Source organism: Ptiloglossa arizonensis, chromosome 11 (genome assembly GCF_051014685.1).
Source record: "Ptiloglossa arizonensis isolate GNS036 chromosome 11, iyPtiAriz1_principal, whole genome shotgun sequence".
Lineage (NCBI taxonomy): Eukaryota > Metazoa > Arthropoda > Insecta > Hymenoptera > Colletidae > Ptiloglossa > Ptiloglossa arizonensis.
Genome location: NC_135058.1, coordinates 7,905,467 through 7,930,580, shown reverse-complemented (window position 1 = coordinate 7,930,580; position 25,114 = coordinate 7,905,467). Strand labels below are relative to the sequence as shown.

Sequence of the window (25,114 nt, the reverse complement as noted above, 5' to 3'; positions counted from 1 at the left end):
AAAATTATATTCAATTGCGTGCAAGATTCTCGTTGAAATCATCTCGTTTGGAAATTCGAAACAAAAGAAAATTCCCTGGATCCGTTACGACAACGAAATGATACCCAATGCTCTTGCGTTAAATAATTCCAAGGGATGTCTTTGAGCGATTCGGTGCTCATCGAAACAATTTAACTCCCACCGAGTTCCAAAGCTATATTTAAATTTTAGCGCGCACAATATTCATTGAAATTCCCTCGTTGAGAGATTCGTAATGAAAGGGAATAGGGATCCATTACAGCAACGAAATACCTAGTTCGGTATTTCGGTGGTACGGTAAAGAGCGGTTGGGTTACAAGTCGTTCGGTAAAGAGAATAAACGTTATTGGTGAAAAGTAATGGCGCGATAACAAAATAATCCGAAATTAACCGAGGGGGAACCTTTGATAAAATATTCACGAGCCAGTGAAATAATAAACGAGCCGCGTAGTTGCAGTCCCCCGGTTGAAAATTGCACGATAAGACCCCGCAAGAGAGCCTTTGACGATATAAACTCGCCGGATTAAGTGCTCGGACCGAGCTTACATTGTCTGCGCGTGCGCATTGGTGCATTATTATATTTCGAAAGACCCGGCTGAGCGAAATGCGCGGGTACAATTCCCGTAAATAAAAACGGGAAACACCGGCCCCCGTCGCGTCGTTCCGGGTTCGTGGATCGATGATCGCGGACACGCTCGCGAAATTCGTTGAAAAAACCGAATCGCGTGCAATTTTTTTTCTTTTTTTTTATTTTTATTTGTCGAATCAACGACGCAAAAACGCAAATGTTACATAGCCGCGAGTTCGATCGCACGTTTCGTCGGACCGGCCTCGAAACGCGATAATAACGAAACATTTAATTCCGTATCACTCCGATTCCGTTCGGGGACCAATTAAAGGAATTAAGAAATTAATTTTTCACTCGAAACGTTGTGCAAATTTGATGAAATTTTCGCTACCTGTTTGACCCTGGCGAAGAGCATTGAATTAAATTTCGCGAACCGGAGAACCGTGAAAACGCTTTACAATGAAAAACCCTTTATTGCGTGACGCGGGAAACAGGTTCGCGGACATATCGGAAACGTTCTCGCATAAATAGTAAAATTGCTCGGATTACAACGCGACAACGTATCTCCACCCCCTCCATCCCCCCACTTCCGCGTGTTCGATTAAAAGCGAACGCGCGGGGAATTCGCCGGGAGGGTTTTTTTTTTTTTGTTTTTCAACCCCTGTCGGGTGCTCGTCCAATTTCATCGAACACGTTGTTTTTCGATCTCGTCATTACGTAGACGATGCTACTCGCGCGCGAGTAGCGCTGCGGCGTCGCGCAAACGCGCGTACGTGTTCCCGATCGCGTTCCACCCGTTGACTGAAGTAAATAAAGCTTTCGAAGGCGTGGGATTATACCGAGGGGCAGACACGCGGTTAGGTAAACAGAAAGAAACGCGATGGAAACGCTCGTGTAAACGGCAACGCTATTAATCCGCGTCCGGATCAAGGAAAATTGATAAACTGACAGGGTGCGAGCGACGACTCGCCGAAGGAACTCGCGCGACAGCTCGAACGGATGCGCGAACTTTGTCGATAATCCGCTTCGCATTCCGAAACATCGTCGATTAGGAACAACGTTTATGTAAGATTAAATTTGGACTGGTCGACCGCTGAGTATTCGATCGGTGAATTAAAATTAATTTTTAATTATCCACGGTGATGTATTGGGTTGTTCGGAAAGTGATTTAAATTTTCCAAAATGGAGAGTATACAATTTAATAAAATGTTTATACACTCTAATAAAATTGTGTTTTCACCAGAAAAAGAAAACGAAATGACTTTTTGAACAACCCAATACTTTGTAGGCAAATTTGAATCGTGAGACTTGATAAATAAAAATGCAGTGTCTTTGAAAATATGCACGTAAGAACGTATATATTTTAGGCGAATGTAAATAGTATATTTGATCGATCTAGGGATTACATTGCGCGTGTAATTTTATGCCTGAAAGTCGCGCGAGCGAGTAAAGGTTAAAGGCGCCATTACGAATGCATCATTTCCTTCACGAAAAGTTTGAAAGGAGTTTTTTTTATAGAAACAGATTGTCCTCGGTAAATGAGGTATTTCGTTCTGGATTGCTGATGGACTCATCGGTAATCCCGATTCAACGGATTGTCTTAAACGTAATTTATGCTTGGTTGAAAATGACTCTTGTATAGAAGTCGACTGTTTAATAAATCTGTGGGATCAAGATTTAAGGGAATAAGCTTCTGGTGGCTTTATCCAGAGGCTCGAGTTTATTCTTCGGGTTCGTTAAAATTAGCGTAATTTAAAATAACACTAGGAAAATTATTTACCCATTCGAGTATATAGTTAATATTCAATTTGTGTCAAGTAACGTGTTATTAAAAGAACCGTTAAAATTGTGAATAAATATTTGTAATTAAAGTTATCCGTGGTACGATACGTCATCGTCGTAAGATTAATAATTGTCACATGGGTCAATATCGGTTTTAATGTTTGTTCAGTTCGAACACAATACGATAGAATAATGTTTAAGTAATAGACAATTCAGTCGTACATATACTAAATATTGATCTTACATTCGGATAAGAACAATTTTTCTTACCTTACGATTTTAAGATTTACTTTTTAACGTAGAATCGAAAATTATTCGATGCACGCATCTTCAATAGGGAATATCGAAGAGATATTACGAAATGATTAAAATGTATCGTAGGACACCTATCCAATTTCCAAATTGTACGCAATGCGTATTAATCCCCGAGATAAAATACAATATTCAAACGTTATTGTTGAATTTTATATCTGCAACGCGAACGAGACGCAAGCCGTGCAAACGACACGGAGAGGCGAATTTCATACCGAGCGTAGGAAGTATACATCGTTTCTGTCATAATGAAATAACATAATTACAAGCAGCCCGCCCGCGAAAATCCGCCGAGCATGTGTTATTTATCTGCAAATTTAACCGCGTTAAATCGCAATACGCGTTTCCATCGAACGGCGCATTAATATCCGAAAATCAATTGGATCGGCAACGCGACCGATTAAACTCTATCACTGGCGTATTACTGACTTTCTCGGTGCGTGATTAAAATCATTTATGTATATGCTCCGCTACATCGTTCGCGTTGCAGAGGGAGCTTGTTCACTTTACGAGGGGCTCGGTCGGAAACAGCACGTGCATTCACCATAGACGAGTATAGACGTTTTCAAAGAGGGGTTCGTTTCGTCGTGTAAAAAACAAAGAGAGAACCTCAAGTATTTTCGTGTTTCGAGTACAAAATTCCGCTCGACTGCGCTCCAATAGCAAACTATCTGATTTGCGGATGAAAAATTAAAGGGGGCTGAATTTTCCTAACGTTTGTCGGTGCTTTTGACGTTACGAATAATTTTAGGTAAATATTAAATGCGTACACGTCGGTGAAATAAATAAAGGACTACCACTCGTCGGGATTCAAACGAGCTAGTTTTATTTAACCTGTACTGTTTTATAAATATAGAAAATAAGTGTCATTGATATAGAATGTACGTAAAATTGATATTACGATTATAATCAGGTATTGAGATGATGTTAAATTCGGAAGGAAATTAGAAAATAGTTAAAGAAATTTTAAATACAGATCGAAACGAATCCAAGCGAGTTTGATACGTTGAACAAAATCATCGCAAAAACTGGCAACGATTCCACAGACATTCGAGTCGTTCACTGTTTCTCGACCGTTGAACGTTTCCAGATGACTTTCAAGTTTCAGTACACGTCAATTATGGACATTACAATCTCGTTATGCGTGATTAGCTCTACGACAAAGTATGCAAAAAAATAATAAAATATGCACAACTTCGAACACGTGGATTAATCGAATTTAGAAGAAAATCTAAATTACATTATGTCGCAAGGTAACGTTGTACTTATCGATTTTGTAATGTTAGACGTCCCTGTACGTAAGGAAATTGTGGGAAATAATATTCAGACTCAAGGTGACAAACGATGCTGAGATTTGGAAATTTCTTTCACGATACGAAATATCTTATATAAACATTAGACACATATATTAAAAGTACATACTTTGAGAAATACTTTCACTAATTTTTATAAAACACGAATAAATATAAGCGTCCTTGTACCACGTTATTCGAATTTCTTACTCGCATGGTGGGAATCGATTATTAATGGTCGTAATTGAATATAATTGGACTTCTTAGAAACTATATAAATAACTGGATAAGTAGTCTCCGAGAAAAGTCATCCACCAGTCTGGAAAAATATGTTTCGCGTTCAAAGTGTAAGGATTGGATCGCATTAATATAAAAAAAATATCTCTCCCGTTATTTCGAATTTCGTTTCAACGCAGTGTGATTATTGATACGTTAAATTTGAAGAAAGCGCAACAGCGAAAGAGTATCGATTTCTTCAAATTGTAAAGATGGCGTTTAACGATAATTGACTAAATACACGGTTGTGAATTACGTATAGGTAAACACGGTGTATTTATTTATTTCGCGTAAACTTTCCCTACTTTCCGTTTCCCTCTACGCGGCTGGGTAAACTTCGTAAATTTACCAAGCGAATAAGAAAATTGTTTCGTTTCGTTTACGAGAAAGCGGGAAGTACGGGTTAGTGAATTTCATCGAAAACTCGATAAGGAGCACACCTCGCGTTGACTAATGTGGACATTATGAGACAAGTATGAGCCACGGAGAAACTTATTCGCAGCACCGCAAGAAAGGTGAAAAGGGAGCAAGACGAGACGCCGAGGAGGTATCGTCGTTTTTGCCCGCAACAATATCCACGCGGATGTTTACATAATGTATTTACACAATGCCGAGCACATATCGAGCCGACGGTACATTACTTCGCCTTCACTTTGGAAAACCTTAAGACTGACGTCCGTGAAATATTCGAGGCGCTAAACGCGAACGAGCGTAAATAACGTACCATCGGGAATAAATTTCGTTAAAAACGAAAAACCGTGTCCGCGAAGGTGTTTCTTAAAATACGAAAGCTGGCATAAAAATGAAAAAAAAAAAGAACAACACGAACATCCGTGAACGTTCTCGTCCCGCCAGAAGGTATCCGTTCGGAACACCCGAAGTTTCGCAATTTCGGATCCAACGATTCGCCTTCTTTGAAAGATATCAATTTATTGTTCCCTCCGTGACATAGTAACGAAAACGAGCGGTTACGATTCGCTCGTCCGCGAAAACGAATCCGATTAACGAACGCGTGGTCCCCGCGCATACGCAGCTTCGCGCTAATACGTTGTAGCGTGACAAAAAACGAAACGAATTGATCGGAAACAACTTTACAACGGTTGTAAACACGGAACAGAACCTAAGCGGCGAATCCATCGCGTATGCGCCCGGATCTCCGACACTATCCCCGTCAGCCCTTGTGCCCTTTATCGTAACCGAACTTCTTCCCGCTCTGTTGGTCGCCCTTCTTCCCGTAAGAATCGTGATGACTGTAATGATCGTCGTGGCCGTGTTTCCCGTGATGACCCTTGTGTTGCTCGTCCAGATGGCCCTTGTCGTGGTGTCCCTTCTTTCCTCGATGATCCTCGTGGTAACCGGAATGTTGGTGCCCGCCCTTTTTGTTCTCGCCCTCTTTCATCTCGTGGTGTCCGTGGAAGTCCCCTTGTTTCTTGTGATGCCCACCTTTGTGGTAATCGTCGTAGAACTTGTGCTCCTTGTGGTACTCGTCCTTGTGGAACTTGTTGTGGTATCCTTTGGTCTTGTGCCCCTTCTTGTGGCCCTTCTTCTCGCCGAATTTACCACCCTTGTGTCCCTTCTCACCTTCGTGGTGTTCACCGTGTTTCTCGTGCTCGTCGTGATGGGATTTCTTGTGACCGCCGTGCTCCTCGTGGTTACCCTCGCGGTGTTCCTTATCGTGCTCGCCTTTGTCGCTCTTATCGCGATGATGGTGGCTCTTGTAACCTTTGTCCCCCTCCTCGGCGTGTTCCTCGTGATGATCCGCGCGATGACTCTGGCCACCGCCCGATTCGTGATGTCGGTCCTGATGACCCGTGGCCGACGGCGCCAGGTCGCCGTTATCGGTAACCACGAGGCTCGTCGCGCCCGACGCGGAAGGCTGCGAGGCGTCGTCGTTCTCCGCTATCCGGGCATCGCGACGGCCCCGATAAACACGCGGTTCTCGCGCGTAACACGCCGCCTGCGCCAACAGCAACGAACACGCGACGACGATCAGGGGACACGGGACTCGTCGCAGCATCTCGTTACGGTTTCGTTGCGATCATCGGACTGATGATTGTCCCAGCCACCAGCGATACTTAAGTATCCACGGTCCGATTGTTCCGTCACGGGGCTTCCGATCGTTTTCCGTCGTCGATTCCACTTTCATCCGCGCGACCGCAAGCCTTCCGTCGTCGTTCTCGGAACTCAATCGCGGGTGGGGACCAACCTTTCACACTTTCTCGAGCCCGTAATGAAATGCCACCGCTGTTTTTCACGTACTCGAGTCCCGTGAACGAGTCGACGATCATTGGCCCACGGCTGGGTGACGCAATTCGGATCGACGCCGATCGAAAGTCTCCTATAACGGGGAAACCTTCGAGCGACTTACGAACGAGACTCGTCCCGAAGTACACGGACGAATCAAACGACGGTATTCTTGACAATTTTATTTTTAATCGCTTTAACACTGGATGTACCGTCTGAGCGACTGGTTCCGACTGGTTTTTACAAAGAAATTTACTTTGAATCTCCTAACGTATTTTCGAGAGACGTTATTCTTTCTATTATGTACATATAATCAATTTCACAAGTTCCTCTTTTTTCTCAATGAGTCGATTTTAATTAGATACACAGAAGGAACGCTTTGATACACTGGTATCTATCTGTAGTGCTAGTGTGTACGTTTGTCGGTGATATCGATATTATTCTGAAGTAAAAAATTTAGTAGTTAAGGTTTGAAGAGGTAGTATTGAGTTTGATACGATGACCACGACGACAATTAATCGTTTCAGGAGAATTTCTCAAGATTCGAGTTTCCCGAAAATTTCGAGATTCCCGGAGGATATCCTCCCCTGTTGTATAAAATATTTTGCAAAGCAGGTAAAACGTCGAGCAAGATCGAATTTCGAGGAATCTGCATCAACCCGATTGCCAGGATAAAGTACAAATATTCCCATTGCGTTTATTTGTTTAAGAATTGATTAATATGCGTTTAATATTTGTCTGTTCGTTTTCTATACGAAGACCAGATTTAATGAAATACAAATTTGTTTTAAAATTTCACGCGTATCGGTAGAATTTTATCGTGAAACGATATTGGTACGCGTGACGTTTGATTCGTCGTCGTTGGACACGAGGAAGAGATTCGCGAGAATTGTCACGGTAGGATTGAAGTGGGTAAATGGAAATAGGAAACGAACGATGACGAACGTCTTTTTCGAACGAGAACAAGATAAGGCGGTTAAAGGGGATCAGGAAGCAGTACGAATCTCGGTTCATAATTGAATCGGATGAAAAAGTTTCAGTCCACGCTGGCTGTGCATCGATTCGTCGAAGCAAGAAGTAATACGATTACGCACGATTGTACCGTACCGCGTACAATTTTCCATAGAATAACAACGCGCGCTTATTTATCTTTATTAGACACACCTGTCCGCTTTTTTCCCCTGATTACAGGATTGACGCATACAAATTGTTTTTTTTTTTAAATCCGTATTATATGAAACGAATTGGCTATACAGCGTACGAGCGATTTATAAATTACCTTGTTTTCCTGGTACTGCACACGATCGAGAGGATGTTTATTGCAACTGCGATGTATATTATTTAGACAAAAACTGCTCCAAGTCTTTCCTTCTTCACTGTTTCGTAGTTTGCCATTTAACTGTTCGATCGTCGCGGCGTTTATTTACGAGCAACGACGAAGGAAATGTCGCAATAAATTCATATCAATTTGGCTACCGCGTTCGTTCGAATTTAAATTCTTAAATAATTTTCCGCTGGTTTGTCCGAATTAAAGTCAACCGTTGAAGTATTAGTTCGGAACTCGGCGATCTCGTGAAGAATAAAACAGAGCGAACGAGGAATTGTCCACGTAAAATTATACATACAAGCCCTCGTTAAGTCGCTCGACATTTTTCTCGACAAGTTTTCTTTATGGTCGCCTACGATTAGAAAGAAGCTACGAGCGGTTAAAGTTCTTACGATCTTTCCGTGGATCGACTTTCGAAAATGAAATCGCTTTGTTGCAAAATGGAACTACCGGCTGCGGAAACTCTACTATATTGTCGAAGAAAAATACTTCATATTTTTGCCAAAGAAACTCATCGTGTTTTACACGTGGCGGCACGATCACAACGAAACAGTGCATGAAGGGACAAAACGTTCGAAAAATTCGAACGGCGGGACTTTCTAAACGCAACAAAAGCGAATCCATCGCGTTACATAATTCTGATAATAATTGATAGCGATAGCTCGAGCTTCGTACGCGAAACGGAATCGACCAACGTTGTTGTTCACCCTCGACGCACAGAAGCTCTAACAAAAGCTCGTGACCTCGATCGATGGTTGAAGTTAAGTGGTTTACCAGGTGTTCGTACAATGGATTTAATTAACGCTATGACGAACGATTGCGTGCGTTTATCGCCATCTATCGCGAGGATTTCGTTGTGTCGCGTTTTCGTGTTATTATGCACTCCTGCGGAGCATCGCAAGGATTTTACACCAGATGGAGACACCCATGTAACCCCAGAATGTACCGAGTTGCATACCGCAGCCATTTGTTTCGATCTTTCAGCGGACAGACGCGATGAACTTTTAAAAAATATATCGTTCCTTTTAAGCGATTCTTACTTAATCGAAACGTGTCCAACAGCGGACTAATAGTAGTAAAAAGTAGTAATTCTATTCTTATGACCTCTCAGACGCTCATAATACTATAATTACACTTAGATAAATAGAAACACACTACACTTAGGTCACACTATGTCTTAAGCATATTATTTATTTCTCTTCGACTTAACGCAAACATTGTATATGGGTAAATTATTTTTTAATCATTTTTGCCCCAGGTTCTTAAGAAACGACAGTATAATTTTTCATATTTTGTTGAAAATAAATTGTCATAAATTACAACGTGTACGTATACGCGAAAATATTATATCGTTATAATTGATCCACTTGTAGATAATGTTTCAAAGCAATACAATCCTTCTTCCGCCAAAAGGATTTCAATTATGGAGGGGAAAGTCTGAAATAGAAATGAATATCCCAATGAGTGAATATTTCTCGTTTTTGGTAAATCTGTGAGGTATAAACAGTATGGATCGAATCATCGATAAACTGTCCAATATCGACGTTTATCCTATTATTCGCGATATAAATTCGTCTCATCTTTTCACGGGCTCGTAAACGCCGCGGCGTTTATAACGTCGTAAGCCGAAATCAATTTATTGGAATTTCACAGACGTCGGCGATGCATAGATCACCGCAGTACCTATGACCGTTGCTCGGATCGTTTCGCTAACTGTTCCTCCATTTGTCCCGCTTCTGCTGACCGTTTTACGCTACTTTGCAGATTCTCGAGACGATTCGATATCTTTGAGATATAGTATTAGCTTCGAAATTGTATGTATCGCAGCGGTTGGCCCGGAAATATGAACAGCTTGAGCGCGGGTTATTTCACCGGGAACTGGACCAGCCAACTGGAAGTGATACCCCTGGAGTTTAGATTCAGAGATTAGAATTTTTTAAACGAGTCGTAACGTAATTTACGGTCAAAGGGATTGATTCCTTTCGTATCGTGAATATTGTACAGGTACGTTCTTTTTTTACAACTCATTACGAGTATATTACACTTTTGTAATCTGAATAGTCAGAATCGGTTTCAATCCTTCCTGGTACTTTCTAAACTGTAAAACGCTCGTTTTATAATACAGAGCTCGACATTGTAGAACGAAACTAATTTAATATTCAATATTGATCCAACTTCGAGTTTAATTGGATTGTTAAATTGGACGAATCTGTCAGAAAAAGAACTTAATTGGACCGTAGACACGTAAACGTCTACAGGGTAAAAGTTTCCCGACTTGGGGGAAGAAGGGAAGAATTCTGACTTGAAATCTCGATGTCTACGAACCATAAATTAATATTTCCTTTTTAAACGTACCAATATGTTTCAGGTTGGATTCCACCGCGGTATTTTTAGCTGCGAATGGATTTTCTCGCGCATGTACACGTACAAAGGGTACCTTTTCTAACGCATTATTTTCTCGCTATTTGCGGTTAGTGGTCAGAAAGAAGTTTTCTGCAAAAATTGATCGAGTACACATCAAATGACAATAATAAAAATACCGGAAATAGTTTCCTATTATAACAAAACCAAAGTTTACACATTGTAAAAGTAGAACATGGTATTGTGTTCAAAAAAATACCATGTTACGTAATCTTTTAATTACAGTACAATGAAAAACAAATACCTACTTCTATTTAAAAATCCAAGATGACCCTGGTTTCGCTAAGAGAACAAAATATTTTCAAACTTTGTATCATAGTTACTCGATACCGATCAATTCTTATCCAAGATTCTTTTCTGTTAGATGACAGCAAATGGCTACAAAATCGTACGTCTTGTACACCCTGTACCAGACGTCTACTAACGATATCAAAAATTTTCAAAAATAGAATTGCAGTCCAACAGTATCGCGAGGACCGTTAGATCGAAGACGATGCAATGGTTCCAAAGTAACAACATTTGTATCCAAGGGATAACGAGAAAGATCCGCTCGAATCTGTTAATTGACGCTCGGGTAAATTATTCAGCACCGCACTGGCTAACGAATCGGGTCCAAGTTCTTTTCGAGAGTCGGTGGTTCACGTTCATTACGATTCCCCGCGAACTGTCCAGAAATAACCAGACAAGGGTAGGGGGCAGGATGGCGGCATCCGTGAACCCGATACAAAATCGACGTTTCTTCGCGAGCTACTTATTCCGCGGGGCGCATAGCCGTCCTCGAATCTCCATTGCAAATCAGGAGAGCCGAATTCGCAGTTTGAAACGGTGATCGATAGATTCGGCCTCTTTACGACCTTATTTGGCAGGCTTCTCGGCTAGAGATTGGCTCCTCCGGCGTTGGCGCTGCATAATCAAGATAAAGATTGGTTACTGCCCAGCGTTCCATCGGGCTCCTTTAGACAGGGAGAAAACCGGATACCGGAGGCTCTGCCAACTTCGATTTGGACTCGGCATCGTCGTAACGGAGATTAGATTAGGTGGCGTTCCCTTTGGACCTTCCAGATGGAGAGATTGCTTTGTAAGCAGATCCAAGGACGACTGCGGATCGCAACCGGTGGAGGAGTATCCACCCCTTCGTTTGGAAAAGAAGAGGCCACCGACTATTAAATTAAGGCTTCAACTGCCGCTGGTAACTCGAAAACATTTCAACTAAGTGCCACTGGTCTCCCGACGGAACATTCTCTTTCAGCGTCCAATGAAACGCGATTTTATTCCCTATCCTTCCCTCTGCGCGATTCGTTCGCTCGTTTAACTTCGAAACAATTCTCGTACAGTGGTATCCGCGATTCTTGTTAGCCGACGCACGCAATTAATCGTAATTAATCGTTTCCTCAAGATAGTATGCGTCAGTTTCAAACCGTTGCTCGATTTTACGCGCGTTGTTCCACAAACTCGACATCGACTTTCAAAAACGCGAAACGATACCTCGTTAAAAGTATCCGACCCATTTGAGCACGTTTATTCGGGATCTCGATTCCTAATTCAGTAACGATAAATCTATTTACGAAGTAAAATTCATTTAATTGAAATATTTCACGACGATCGTGTAATATCTTATTCGAAACCCTTCGAGTCTATCGCAAAGACGCGATCTCACCCTCCGGGTGAACCTCGAGGGTGATTCGCGTCGTCCGAAATTTTCTTCACCGGAAAGACAAGTTTTCTTTCTCGCGGTGCTCCGCAACGACGTCGGTCCCGAATACCTCTTTTACAGATTTGCTTAATTACGGCGGTCTCCGTGTCGAGGTAGCGCGCCACCCTCTCGCGACACCGGCTCGGGGGTGTGCAATCAGTTGATGGCTCAACGAAGCCCGACCCTCCGTCGTCCTCTCACTGGAGCTGTTTCGCATTCAAGGCTAACGCCTCGTCGACTGCCCACGTTTCCTCTCGCTCTTTCGTATATACACGTATGTACGTCTGTGTGTGTGTGTGTGTGTGTGTTCTTTTTTTCACCGTCACGGTACAGCATCCCTTGCCTCGCTACTCGTTCGGTGAATAAAATCGTCGGAACTGCTGGACGATGTGCAACAAGCCTCCCTCCCCTCGCTGCGTGCAACTAACGAAATTGTTTTCTAATTCGAATCCACTCCGAGGCTCCCGATGCGCCCGCCACGGGTAAGTTTCTCGAACGAAGAAGAAGCTTGACTAACGTTGACGCACGCCGAGTCCGGATTCGTTGTTTCGAGCCGCGCGAGACGATCTCGATTGAGTGCACTCAAGTGCATCGAGCCACCGCTCGAAATCCAAACGAATTTACGTGACACTTTGACCATTCGATGGTGGACGTTCGAATTTCAGTATATGGGGGAATTTTTCTCATCGATGCGAAGCGATTCCATTTCGAGAATTAGCATCGACAACAGCACCAATCGTTGGCAATTTCTCGGTTAACCGAGTTCTCGGTTGTACATTGCGATAGAGGTGTACGAGGACTCGAAACTGTCCAGTCGAGACGGAACATTCCTCAAGATCGAGACGAGATTTCGAAAGCATCTCGTTGCTCGAGAGTGGCGAGAATCTCGAAAGTTGCTGGCTTCTCGGGAATATTCGAGAATCTCGGATGTATCAAGGTTATCGAATATATCGGGATACTTGAAGATTGTCGAGAACTTAGATAAATGACAGGTGTACGCGTAGGTATACAATGTATAGGTACACGTATAGGTAAATTGTATATACCTATTATTTACTCAAGTTCTCGAAATTTTCGAGAATCTAGATGTAGTGGAGAGTTCTGATGTATTCGATATACTCGACATTCTCGAGCAACGAGGTACTTTCGAACACTCGGATGGTCTCGATTCAAGTTTTCTTGTCTTCCACAAGAGACATCGGGATCTCGATATTTTCGAGACCTCCAACACTTCTAATTTACGGTTCTTGGCTATCTTCTTCGTGTTCGACGTATCTGTTTGCAAATTCGTCTCGAACGAACACGGAACAAAAATCCATCCTTTTCTTTTGCCTTATCTTTGGCACCAATATCCCCTCGTTTATCATTCTACGTACATAATCTTACCACTCTGTTAACACCCAACCCCACGGATCACCAATTGCATATATCTATTTCAATCCTCTGTACGTCCAAGTTTCCACCCTCCTTCTACACGTTCGCGTTGCGCTATAATTCTCTTCCACCTGGTGTACGAAATTGCCTGACCCAATCATGGATAACACGATTTCGAAGTTCCTTTGAGACGATAAACCGCATCCACGCATCTGCCTTGAATAATTCTTCCGACCGTGTCTGTTCTTAAGATGAAAAAGCTCGGTTTTCCAATCACCACGATCTTTGATTCGTTCTCGTAACAAAAAAAAAAGAGGGATTCGATCTGTCTTTCTTCGATTTTAACGCGCTTATACAGGATTATGGAAGATGGATCCCCGGTGCCATTGTGTCGAACGTTGAACGTGGATACTCGATAATTGCAAAGACATAAATAATCGAAGTTACTTACGATGTATATTCTACTCGTGTCGTTTTTCTCGTACGATCAAAAGACTATAATTTATCAGATACCGATATTTATCTTTGACAATTGTTCTTCAGATAGCGATATTTATCTTTGACAATTGTTCTTCAGATAGCAATATTTGATATTGAATAAGAACTATTTTTTTCTAAACGTGAACCACCATCGACTTTCCACCCCAATAGATTAATATCTTCAATTCTTCGTAATTCTAAAATTATCGAGTATCTACACCTGATATCCCACCTACCCTAACCAGGGACCTATACTCTACAATTCAAGCGAAAGCGCGTTAAAATCGAAGGGGGTCAGGGGGGAACCTTATCGGTGCAACGTTCCACGAAAACATTTACCAGTGTTTCGCAGCTCCTCCCAATGGCTTTCTGAACTTGTTCACCGATGGAACACGCTCTCGTTGACACGCTCGAGAACGAAGCGAACTAATTGGTTAATTTCGACGAAAGAGTAGCACGAGTTCTGTGCAAAGGGTCGCGCGAGCCATACGCCGAACGAAGTGTTGTTCGCGAGTCCAACGAATAAGATGAGAGAGGAGTGGGGCGCCTCGATGACAACGGAATCATCCTTTGTCACGCGCAGCGTTTAACAATAATTATCTCGCGCAATTAACGAACCGATTCCCTGTCCGTGGGCGTCACGAAAGTTTCCTCGTTATAAATAATTGCAAAATTTACCGGTACCAATTCCAAGGTTCGCGGGCGTCAAGCGTAGCACGCCGCCGCAACTTTTAGCCCGATGCGATGGTCGCGTGACCGAGCGTACTTTTTAACAAACACCTAGCCGAGTTCTTCGTCAATCCACCGGGGCTACATTAACGACGTCCCGCGGCTCTGTTGCCCTATCCGCGAGAGAAGCACGACAGAGAATTTTCACGCTACCTTTGCCCGTGTGTCCCCGTTAAAATGAGATAACCGCGGCATCGAATTGGCAAACTGCGATGATCGTTCTTTCGAGCAGCGGCGAGCTCCCCGGTGAATTGCTCGATGCATTGGCCATTAAAGCATGGTTGATATACAGCGAGTGTGCCACTTAAAATCGTACACTACGCGGTACGACCCAATTTTTGTTCATAAAATTGCGAAAATTGAAACGTCCGCGCGATACCGTCATGGAGGTAAATATAGTTTATTCTATTTCTTTTTTTTCTTTTTTTTTTTTTTTTTTTAACACGTGGTAAGAATATAAACGAAAATTTTATCGGCTAATGGGCGAAACGAATTTTTCGCCTATGCTTGGAATTTAACCGTCGATAAAAATCGTACGGATAAAGCGAAATTCACATTGGTAAAAATGTAACGTACATTTTTTATATTAATATTTTATAGTCGAGATTCATCTATAACATTTGTGATTATAATATCTATTTATTGGACGGATGCTGGAAGAACTTTAGGACAGTTATACAGCAATCGACTCTTGGTTATTTGTCGTACCCGTTATAAGGCTTCGAGTAGATCCGATTACGTGACTCTTATCGAGGAGTTTCGGTATTCTCTCTTATTAAATCGCTGGAATTGCGACTGAGATGTTTTTCCATACTGTCGGAAGTAAATGGTGTTAAGGAATCCAACGTAGTGAAAAATGTATTTCTTTCTAGTACGATCGCGTGGAAATTGACGTTTAGTTCTTGATAGCCGAGAATTTGGTAACGAACGGTGTTTTTATACATATCCGGTAAATTAGGTTATTGTTTCTTTTTATTAGGTTCTGACTTTCGAAACGGGATCACGGTTTTGTATTCGAGGAAAGAAAAATCAAATTAACGTGACGTTCAATACAGAGGGATGTGATTACGACTCCTCGTACACGAAAAATCTGACATCTGGACAGATATCTCTTCTCCGATATTTAATTTCTTTCTTTGCAAAGAAAACACATTTTTCGAGTAACTTTTAATTGTTATAACGTTCACCTCGTACTGCGAAACACGGTGTATTTAAAATTCACGTTGCCTTTATCGTCGTTGAAGATATCGGTAACGATTCCGAGAATAAACATTCTTTTATCACTTATTATCCACCGGGAATAAATCAACTGGCAATTATCGTTCGTGGATAGACAATGTTAATTTAACGACGATCGATGAACAGTAGATTCGAACGACTAATTGCAATTTAGATCGATTCGTCAATGCGATGAGAACGTAATACCGTTAAATTTCGTAATAACAACGTACCGCCTTTGGATAGCGTCGAAATTACGGGTGGCGTTCGTTACGCTACAAATGCAATGTATTTCTGAAATGATTGGTGCTCGTGTTATTGCAAAGTAACAATCGGAACATTGCTGGAACAAAACGTTCAATGGAAACGGCGAGTAGCGACAAACCACGTTACAATGGAATATTATTCCATCGAACCGTGTTCATCGATTTTTCGCAACATTTTAAACCACGGTATTTACGTACGTATCCTGTAAAATTTAATAACAATATTGCTTCAGTTGCCCGCCATGAACGCGCCATTGTGACCGTACGACAATCCCAATTGCGTTAAAAGACAAAACGATCGATGTTATTATTATTGAAAAGTCGCTTCGCAATGGGAGGTTCGAACGATTCTATTTGCAACCGCCATTCGATTGTACTCGTAATCGTTCGTTTTTAATGGATTTAACTTTAATTGATAGCAGAGCTGACTGTTCCCTGTCCTCTATCGATATTTCTTTCCCCTCGATTCGTATAGTTATCGTACACAGAACCGGCTAACGTCCAACGTCCAATAAACATAAATTCGAAAATCATTCGATATCGTCGATAAAAATCATTTGGGAACAAAAAAAAAAACGCAAAAGGGAAATATTCGAATTTCGATATCTCCTGTGTCGCGAGAAGTATTACATTTTACCGGTCGGGTATCAATCTTCCGCACCTGGTCTATTTCCTTCGCAATCTCGTCGTTCGAGAAGTTTTATATTGTACAAGATGGGACGTAATTCGCGGTATAATCGAAACGGGATGATTCCTCGAGGATAGGAGGTGGTCGAAATCGTGAATGAACATTTTTCATTCTCGAGGACATAGAAAATTACCAAGTGCAAGTGCATTCGATCAGGCATTATTTATCGTGGATTTAGATCGGTGTTGTTCCACGTCGCGCCGTTAGACGCTGGTTTAATTGTCACAATTGGAAACAGCGTTAAATGAAATATAAACCGAAAAAGCGAGTCGCCGACGAGGCGTTTACGGGATTAAAATTCAGAGCGACGAGGCAAATTATTCATCGGGAGTTCAAATAGACCAAACGTAACAGAGGATTTACAGAAACGATAAGGTCTGAACAAATATCAAGTCTTTTACTTGGAAAAATGTGGAATACACTTTATCCGCTTCTCGTGGTCCACGATTTTGTACCGTCACAATCGTCAGGGAGTTTTTTCTCGTTTCGCGATCGGACAGTGACGAAAATTTCTCGATTTTTATCTGGTCAATGATCGCGCGAATCCAATCGATCAAATGCGTTCGGCTCTCTTTCGAGTTTATCGTTCTTTAATTTACCGAGCCCACACTAGACGATCGGGAGGTATAATTATTATCTTCTAAAATAAATAAATGTTAAAAACGGAACGTTACGTCGCTTCGAAACGCAGCGTCGTCGATGTTTGCGAATGTACGCGCAAATAGAGATAATGAATTTCAGAATGACACATTAGTCAAGATTTACAAAATGAGTTATCTCGAAAACGACGCTTCGCGCGGAAACGTATTGTACGATTTCTCGTTTACCCGCGCGCGATTATTCTCGGTTGAAAATTTTGTACTCGATCCTCGTTTATTAATAATTAGTCGGTCGATCCGGACGATCGCGATCCAACGAAATAACAATCAAGCGTTATTTATTGAACCGCGTGCGACCATTTAGGAAGATGGAAGAATTCCCGCAACGGTGGTCGTAAATCGTTCTCGCAAAATTATTAATAAACTCAACGGTGTTACAGAGCGTTCGTTGTATAATAAATAAAGCGCTCGAACAAATTTCTCGTTCTTTACAACGCTCCAAAAAATGTAAAAGTATTATTCGCGCGTCGAAGTCGGTCGAAACTATATACTAACACAATTGTAAGAAATTATGTATTAAATACTCGATCGCACGAAAAGTATATACTAAGTACACGATTGTACGTATTTGTATACTAAATACGCAATCCTAAGAAATGATACACTAAGTACACGATTGTACGAAAAGTATATACTAAGTACACGATTGCACGAAAAGTATATACCAAGTACACGATGTTAAAAATTCATACAATGAATAAACGAAAGTAAGAAATTATATACTAAATACACGACTGTACGAAAAGTATACGCCAAGTGGACGATTGTATGAAATGTATGTATCAAGTACACGATCGTAAGAAAATTATATACAATTACTCGTGTCTCTGGGATCGTTTCCACCGGGGTGGTAGAAAACTTTCCTCGGCTCGCTGTGTAGAGACATTTCGGTTAAAATGGCCGACAACTCGTGACCAATTCAGCCGGTAAAGGATTAATAGTAATGGCCCTCCTGGTTTCCATGTTCGTCGCCGTCGTAGTTCGTCGAGTAGGAGCTGCGGGTTCCGTAAGAACCGTCTCCACCGTCTCCGGACGTGTAGCTTTCGCTATGACCGTAACTCGAGGATTCTGGTCCATGATCCGTATAGCGAGCACCGTCGTCGTGGGTATAGCTTCCGTGATCACCGGCTTCGACGTGTTCATTGCCATGATCGTCCGTATCACCCTCGTCGGCCGCGTAACGGGTATAGACGATGGTACCTGGACAAGTTTATAATGCAATTTGAGAAACGAGGTACCCGAAACAACCTTTCGCGTTAATTGTCACGGGGCGTGGGAATTCTTTCGAGCGACCCGCGATATTTTATTCGATCGATGTAAAGACGGTAAAAAACGATCGCGTAGCAACGTTCGCGTATCGTTAAATGATATCTGGCTGGAAAATAATTAGTAAAATGGCCGGGCGTGTCGTTGAAATTAATACGAAACGAGCCCGTAAATGCGTCCCGGTTAATATCGTTATTCCGACGTTGCAGTTTATATTGCCGATCGATAGCGAAGTTCACTGAGGAAAACGCGCGATCGACGTTCGTCGAACTATCCAATGGCGTTCGAAGGGGTTCGGTGAGGTGTGTACCAGTGTAAAAGTGTTTCGAGCGAACAAAAAACCGGGGAATCGTTTTGCACGTCATGGAATAATTTATACGAAATCGAAGTTTCGGGGTCAACGATGCGATATTATTTAGGAGCTGGCGAAATATTATGATCGGTGTTCTCGAATTCGGAAATAATTTGCAACGAACGAATATTACTTTGTTCGGTGGCCGGTAAATTACGATCGAAGTAATTTTATTTCGTCTCGCACGTGCTATGGACGATCTAGAACGTTTTTAGATATACTGCTGTAAATATCTGTATGCGTTAATCATAGTGTATTAATATAGAAGATTAATTTCCAATGGTTTCTACGGCTGATTGAAATTCATAATTCTTCTCGTTCGTTTCGATCGAAATAAAATTCATTGGCAATCGCAATTTTTAATTTAAAATCACTTCGAATCGATAATAAAGAGTACGTCAAAATATTCCCGCGCGATATAAATAAAGAGATCGCATCGAAGATTGAATAATGGAGGGAAAATTCTAATTGGCAACGAGTCTTCGACCGGTCGCTTCGTTGACACGAAAACGATTCGTTGACACGAAAACGCTTCGTTTGATTAAAAATTGGCCAAAATTAAGATTAAAAAGTTGTACCAAAATATTTCGATGAAATGGAAGTGAAACGATCTCATTTTAGATAAAATAATGGAGAGAAGATTGTAATTGGTCACGAGTTTTCGTCCAGTCGCGCCAACACGATTCGTTGGATTAAAAATGCCGGAAAATGAAAATTAAAGTATTGTGCCGAAATATTCCCGTCAAATCGAAGTAAAACGTGCCATTGGAACTGAAATGTGTAGAATAATTTGATCTATCGATAAAAGCCAGATATTAAATACCGTCAAAGTCTTTCACCGCACACTGCGATTCAATTTGCTCGTTCGGTTGAAAACAAAATTCATTGGCATTCACATTTTTTAATTAAAAATCTTCTAAAATCGATATTAAAAGCGTGTCAAAAGATTCCTGTCCCGTATAAATTAAGATCTCATCGTCGAAAAACAAAATAGCGTCGAAAAACCCGCGAATTCGATGTAAAACGAACCCATGGAAATTGAAAAATGTAAAATAATTTGATTTATCGATGTGAGCAAAGTGTTAAATATTTACCGAGCCTTTTGCCGCGTGCCGCGATTCACAGTGTGCTCTTTGGGTTCGTGACAAAATTCAACGACAACTAAATCTTTTAATTAAAAAATTTCTAAAGTCAAGATTGTTAAACGTATCGGAAGGTTCCCGATATAAATAAGTTAAATCGTTAAAAATCACCGAAATAAAACGATCCCTTTGAAACTGAAATGTCCAAATTGATTTGATTCATCGATACAACCGAGACGTTAAACGTACACAAAGTCTCTCTGTAACTTTCTTTTTATACAGTAACAATCCTATTTCTCTTGGAGAAGGAAGATTGCAATCGAGATGCTAGTCGTTGAAAGATTCCCAAAAATCGAGATTAAAAATTGCTCGAAAATATTGGCGCGCGATCCAAGTGAAACGAGCTAATCGAAAGTCTGGAATAACGTTTTCGTTAGCGGGATACGGAAGATTGGGAGCGGTCGTGGTGGTGAGTTCTCATCCAGCCACGGTACGGAGGCCCATCGAGCCTCGTTCAATTAAAAATTCATGTCTCCGAGTTGGCAAATTAGCAGGGAACGCCGGTTCACGGGCTACGGGGTCCCCCTTGTTCTACACGGTTGCCGTGCAATTACGTGCTTTACATTGTACAGTTTCGCTCTCGTACCTGCGCCCTCGTGATCACCGCCTTTCCCGGAACGAGAGCCGACATCGTCGCGGTGGCTACTTTTCTCGTCAGCGCGGGCTCCGCCGTAGGCAGCGTGCTTCTCGAATGCGTACTTGTCGCCATCCTGCTTGTGGAAGGTGTCGAGGGTCTTATACCCGTGATTGCCCTTGCTGTAGACTGCCTTCAAGTAACCCTTCTCGCCCTCGGCGTCGCTACCGTACGTCTTGTAGTATCCTCCCTCGTCCGATTTCCCTAAAACCACGGTGTTATTCGTCCTCGTTATCGCGAACGATACCGCCAACGTTGCAAAAAAAAACTCGAGACAGAAAAGAAGAGAGAGAGAGAGAGAGAGAAAGTAGAGATAGAAAAAGGTAGCTTAAGGTGCGTTTTCAACGAATACGTTACGCGAATCGTAGCGCGAGTTGGGTTTCCTTGTTGGTTTCTTTTCGGGAGGAATTTTCTCGCAAGTTTTTCGAGACAGCTCCGAAGGATCGGGTCTCTCGACGAGAGTCGTTTCAGATCGTTGATAACCAGTTTAGAAATACACATCGGAAGGTACACTCGCCGAATGTTTTCGCGTATCGTGAAAATGTCGAGATATCGTTAAATTTGTATCGTATTGTTTTTAATCTTATCGATGGCGAACGCGAGAAGGGCACCGGTTTTCTAAATCGATAAACGGGGAATATATTCAATTTGATAAATATTCTCCAGGCTGAAATTTATTCGTTATCGACGATGGGAAATACTTTCGTGTTGCAACGTTATTGATACAGCTGGAAACGGAATGTATTATTTGCTGAATCTTATCAACAGGGAGTGCATCAAATTTTATACGATAATTGTAAAGCTATCCCCGTTGTTTATTTTATCGTTTTACGAGCGTAAATAAACCGCGAAGTTAATCAGTTAATGGGAATTCATTAATTACTCAAACAGAATCGATTATAAACTTGGGAACTTCCATATATTTCGAAACACCGGCAGGATTTGAATCGTAAATTTTATGCCGTTCGCGATTACAATAAACGTCGAGATAATAATTTTATAATTTTCAACGATTTTATCGTAACGTGGAAACGGGATCGATCGATATTCTTATTTTATCGATAGAACCACGACTCTGGGCGTATATTTTCATTTTAATCTTGATCTTTGGAAATCACCATCGTCTCAAACTTCCTTACGGTTGATAAATTCTACCGATATTGAAGTTCGCGATCGCGATACTAAACATTTCAAATAACACGACGACCAAACGTAAGTTTAGAAGTCAATGGTCGAACTAACTTCGAAGACCAGAATTCGGCCGGTGAAACTTCAAAATTATTTTCAAAAAGTATAGCTAATACCCAGAACACTCTCACGGTTTAAACTACAGGAATTTATATCGGAAAACCCTGAAAAATTTTGTCCATTCGGACACGTGTTTCCTAAAAAATCTCGCAACAGCTACTATTTTTAAGAACGCCATAGCGTGTAATGTAGATAATGAATTTCGAACCTTTATTGCCCAATGTAACTATAAACACACGTTTCTTCGTACATGGGCACGGAAACGTTTCGTTAATTGAACTAATTGTAATCGGTTAGAAATTTTGATCGAAATATAATAAAAAGATAGAAACATATATTGAATTCTCGATAAGATTTCCAACGCGTGAAATATTCTTTTAAACGTACACTATTCCACAAGACGCGAAACAAAATAATGTCTCTTCGAATCGTTCACAAATTGTACAATTCCTGCGGGAAGAAACCACGAGACGAAAAGATTGAAATATATGTGCAATTTTCCGAAAGGATTTCCAAAGCGTGAAAAATTCTATCAACCGTACACTGTCGTACGTATCGTGGAATAAAATGTTTCTTCGAATTGTTCGAGGATCTCGTGTTCCGCGTCGACCGTCGTAAGACATTCGAGTTGTAGCGCGCTGGTTCTCGGTGTAACCGGTCCTCGAATTGTCGAGAAACAAACGTAAACAACGTACCAGATACATTTTTCATACGCTTTTTAGAAGCTTGATCCTTCCCTGGAGCGGTTCCTGTGTTCAGCAGATCCTCGACTTCCGTGGCTAACGGCGCCGGTTCGCGTACGACTCGACGAAGCGTCTCGACGCTGTCGTCGTTCCATGGTGACAGAAACGCCGAGCGTCCAACAATCGCCGCGCTCCAAACGCCGCAGACGAAAAATGCCAGCAGTATCGAAACTCGCCGCCACATATCGCCAATGTTATCGATTCACCAATATCGGTGTCGATTGTTTGTTGGTAAACTCGAGCAGAGACCGCTTTATCCGCCGCCTCCCACTCGACTCTTGAGGATTTTCTTCCACGGCGGAAGGGATGCCGTGGCAGATGCCGGAAACCGAATTTCGTAACAAGCTCCGGCCAACGGAGTTCTCGAACGAGTTTCGGGTTCGGTCGTTTCGCGTATCGAAACGCAGTTAGAACCGGGGTAACGAATAGGCTTAGGATCGAGGAGGCGTACGAGCGTTGAAACAACGCGTGTTGCAACCGCACCTCGATTTTGACGGACGTTCCGATCGGGACAAACGAGCGTTGAAACGATGCACGTTGCAACGATGCACGTTGCAACGCGTATTGATTTCGACGCTGCAACTCCAGTCACACTGGAGGATTACTTCTTTTTCTTTTCATCGGTTATCGAAGAGAAAGCAGAGAATGCGAACGCATACGATAATGTATTTGACAAATTCGTGTTTAGAAAGTAGGAGAAGTTGACAATTTTTGGCGAGCACTATAAATAGTGAACGAGGTAGGTAAAAGTTTCAACTTTCAAGTCGATCGAACGAGTCTCTCGTTACGGCAAATTGATCGACTCCGTGTATATAAATAACAGACGAAATCGATGTTACGAACTGTATTTCAACTTTGTTCAAACATTACGAAATTTAGTAAAATTGCCTGCTCGAGGGGAAGAGGAAACGAACGTCGAGAGGAAAATTTTTATTCCGTCGCTGGCGCGAAACGAATCGACCGAAGGTAATTATTTTGAAAGTACTTGAATTAATTGCCCGTATAATCGGAACGGAATGTTTCGCGGTACTTGAGGAAACAAGTATTTGCAGCCTAGTGCATTATACGGCTTGTATCGAACATTTTTAAGTAATTAAAGGAATGTTTGTTGTATCAGTTCGAAATGTACGTCCGACGCAGCGGAAAAGTTTCATTCTCCGGAAATATTGTTCAAATAGTTCCATACCGTAGTCAATGTAATATGAGCACGAATATAGGGCAAAGAATAATATTGAAATTGAATCTCGATGTAATTAGGTTAACTGCGTTTACCGGATCCATAGGACGAAGCGCTGTTGTTCAATTAGTGCACTTTGTTCGACGATACCCGCTCTTGAAGTGAATAATGAAGCCGAACGAACCGTAGCAATATTACATACTCTTTGGGAAATCTGTGATCAGGTGTACTATTAAATATCGATAAAAATATCGGAGTACATTTTTTAGTTTAACGTGTAACAGAGAGATAAATGTATTTATTTAACATTGACGTTCCAGGCTACGTTCCAGGCTACGTTCCAGGCTCGTGTCTGCGATTGTTAGATTCGAATTCGATGCAAAATAAATACGTTTATCTTCGTTGCTATTCTCGAACGAAAATATACATCTATTTTTTGGTTGGTCGCGAAAATTTCGGCGAATCGACACGTTTTCAATATCGTTGAATTGAACTACAGCGTTCGAGTAAAATGAAAAAATACGTCGTACGAAAAATTGTTACGATTTGGAGAACACAGAAGAATGGATAGCTGTGGAATTTTTGAATATCGGTCAAATTTTTGATACTTAAAAGGAATAACGGAACTTTGAGACATTCGAATATCCCGGAAGAAGAGTAATGATTTTTGAAATTTAAGAAACTGCAAATATTTAGAGAACTTACAAATCGGTATAAGTTGTAGAAAAGAGAGTTTTAGAAAATCCAGAAAATTTCCGCGATATTGAGATATTCAAAGAACAGAGAAAATATGAAAATCCAGGAAAGCGCGGAAAGTTTACGAAATTCGAATTTTCGGTGTGGTCGGGGAAAATCGTAGAATTTAAAAAGTTTCGTTAGAAGTCGGGTAATTTAAAAAATTCAGAAACTCGGAATGTACGGTGGACTCGTGTAGCTGACAGGCGGGCGAGATTCTAGAAGCTCGAAAAATTGGAAAATTTGAGATATTTCGGTAAACGATTAGTTTTATTTTTTTTTTTCGACGAGTGTTCGAAAATTGCCAAAAGTGTCGCTTGTTTCGGCACCGAGCTGGCGCTTCCCGAAAGCCCGACTCTTCCGATATCAATGGCAAAACTTTCCAATGTCTCGAAATTGCTTTCCAGCCGAGTGACTCGGTGTAAGGTTTCGTTCTACGGACGAAAAGATTTGCAATAAGATTCGTCGTC

At 41.6% G+C, this 25,114-nt stretch overlaps 2 protein-coding genes across 2 annotated transcripts; both read right to left on the bottom strand.

The window, feature by feature from the left end:
• Positions 1-3,483: 3,483 nt before the first annotated feature.
• Positions 3,484-6,336, bottom strand: LOC143152810 (uncharacterized). The gene has a single exon (XM_076323333.1). The coding sequence runs from the start codon at positions 6,263-6,265 to the stop codon at positions 5,420-5,422; it is 846 nt and encodes a 281-aa protein (XP_076179448.1). The 5' UTR covers positions 6,266-6,336; the 3' UTR covers positions 3,484-5,419.
• Positions 6,337-18,281: 11,945 nt separating this feature from the next.
• Positions 18,282-22,916, bottom strand: LOC143152571 (uncharacterized). Its single transcript, XM_076322870.1, has 3 exons — positions 22,685-22,916; positions 20,694-20,945; positions 18,282-18,547 (listed from the first exon to the last, which is right to left on the bottom strand). Exons 1-3 carry the CDS (start codon positions 22,914-22,916, stop codon positions 18,282-18,284), a joined length of 750 nt encoding a protein of 249 aa, XP_076178985.1.
• Positions 22,917-25,114: the final 2,198 nt, after the last annotated feature.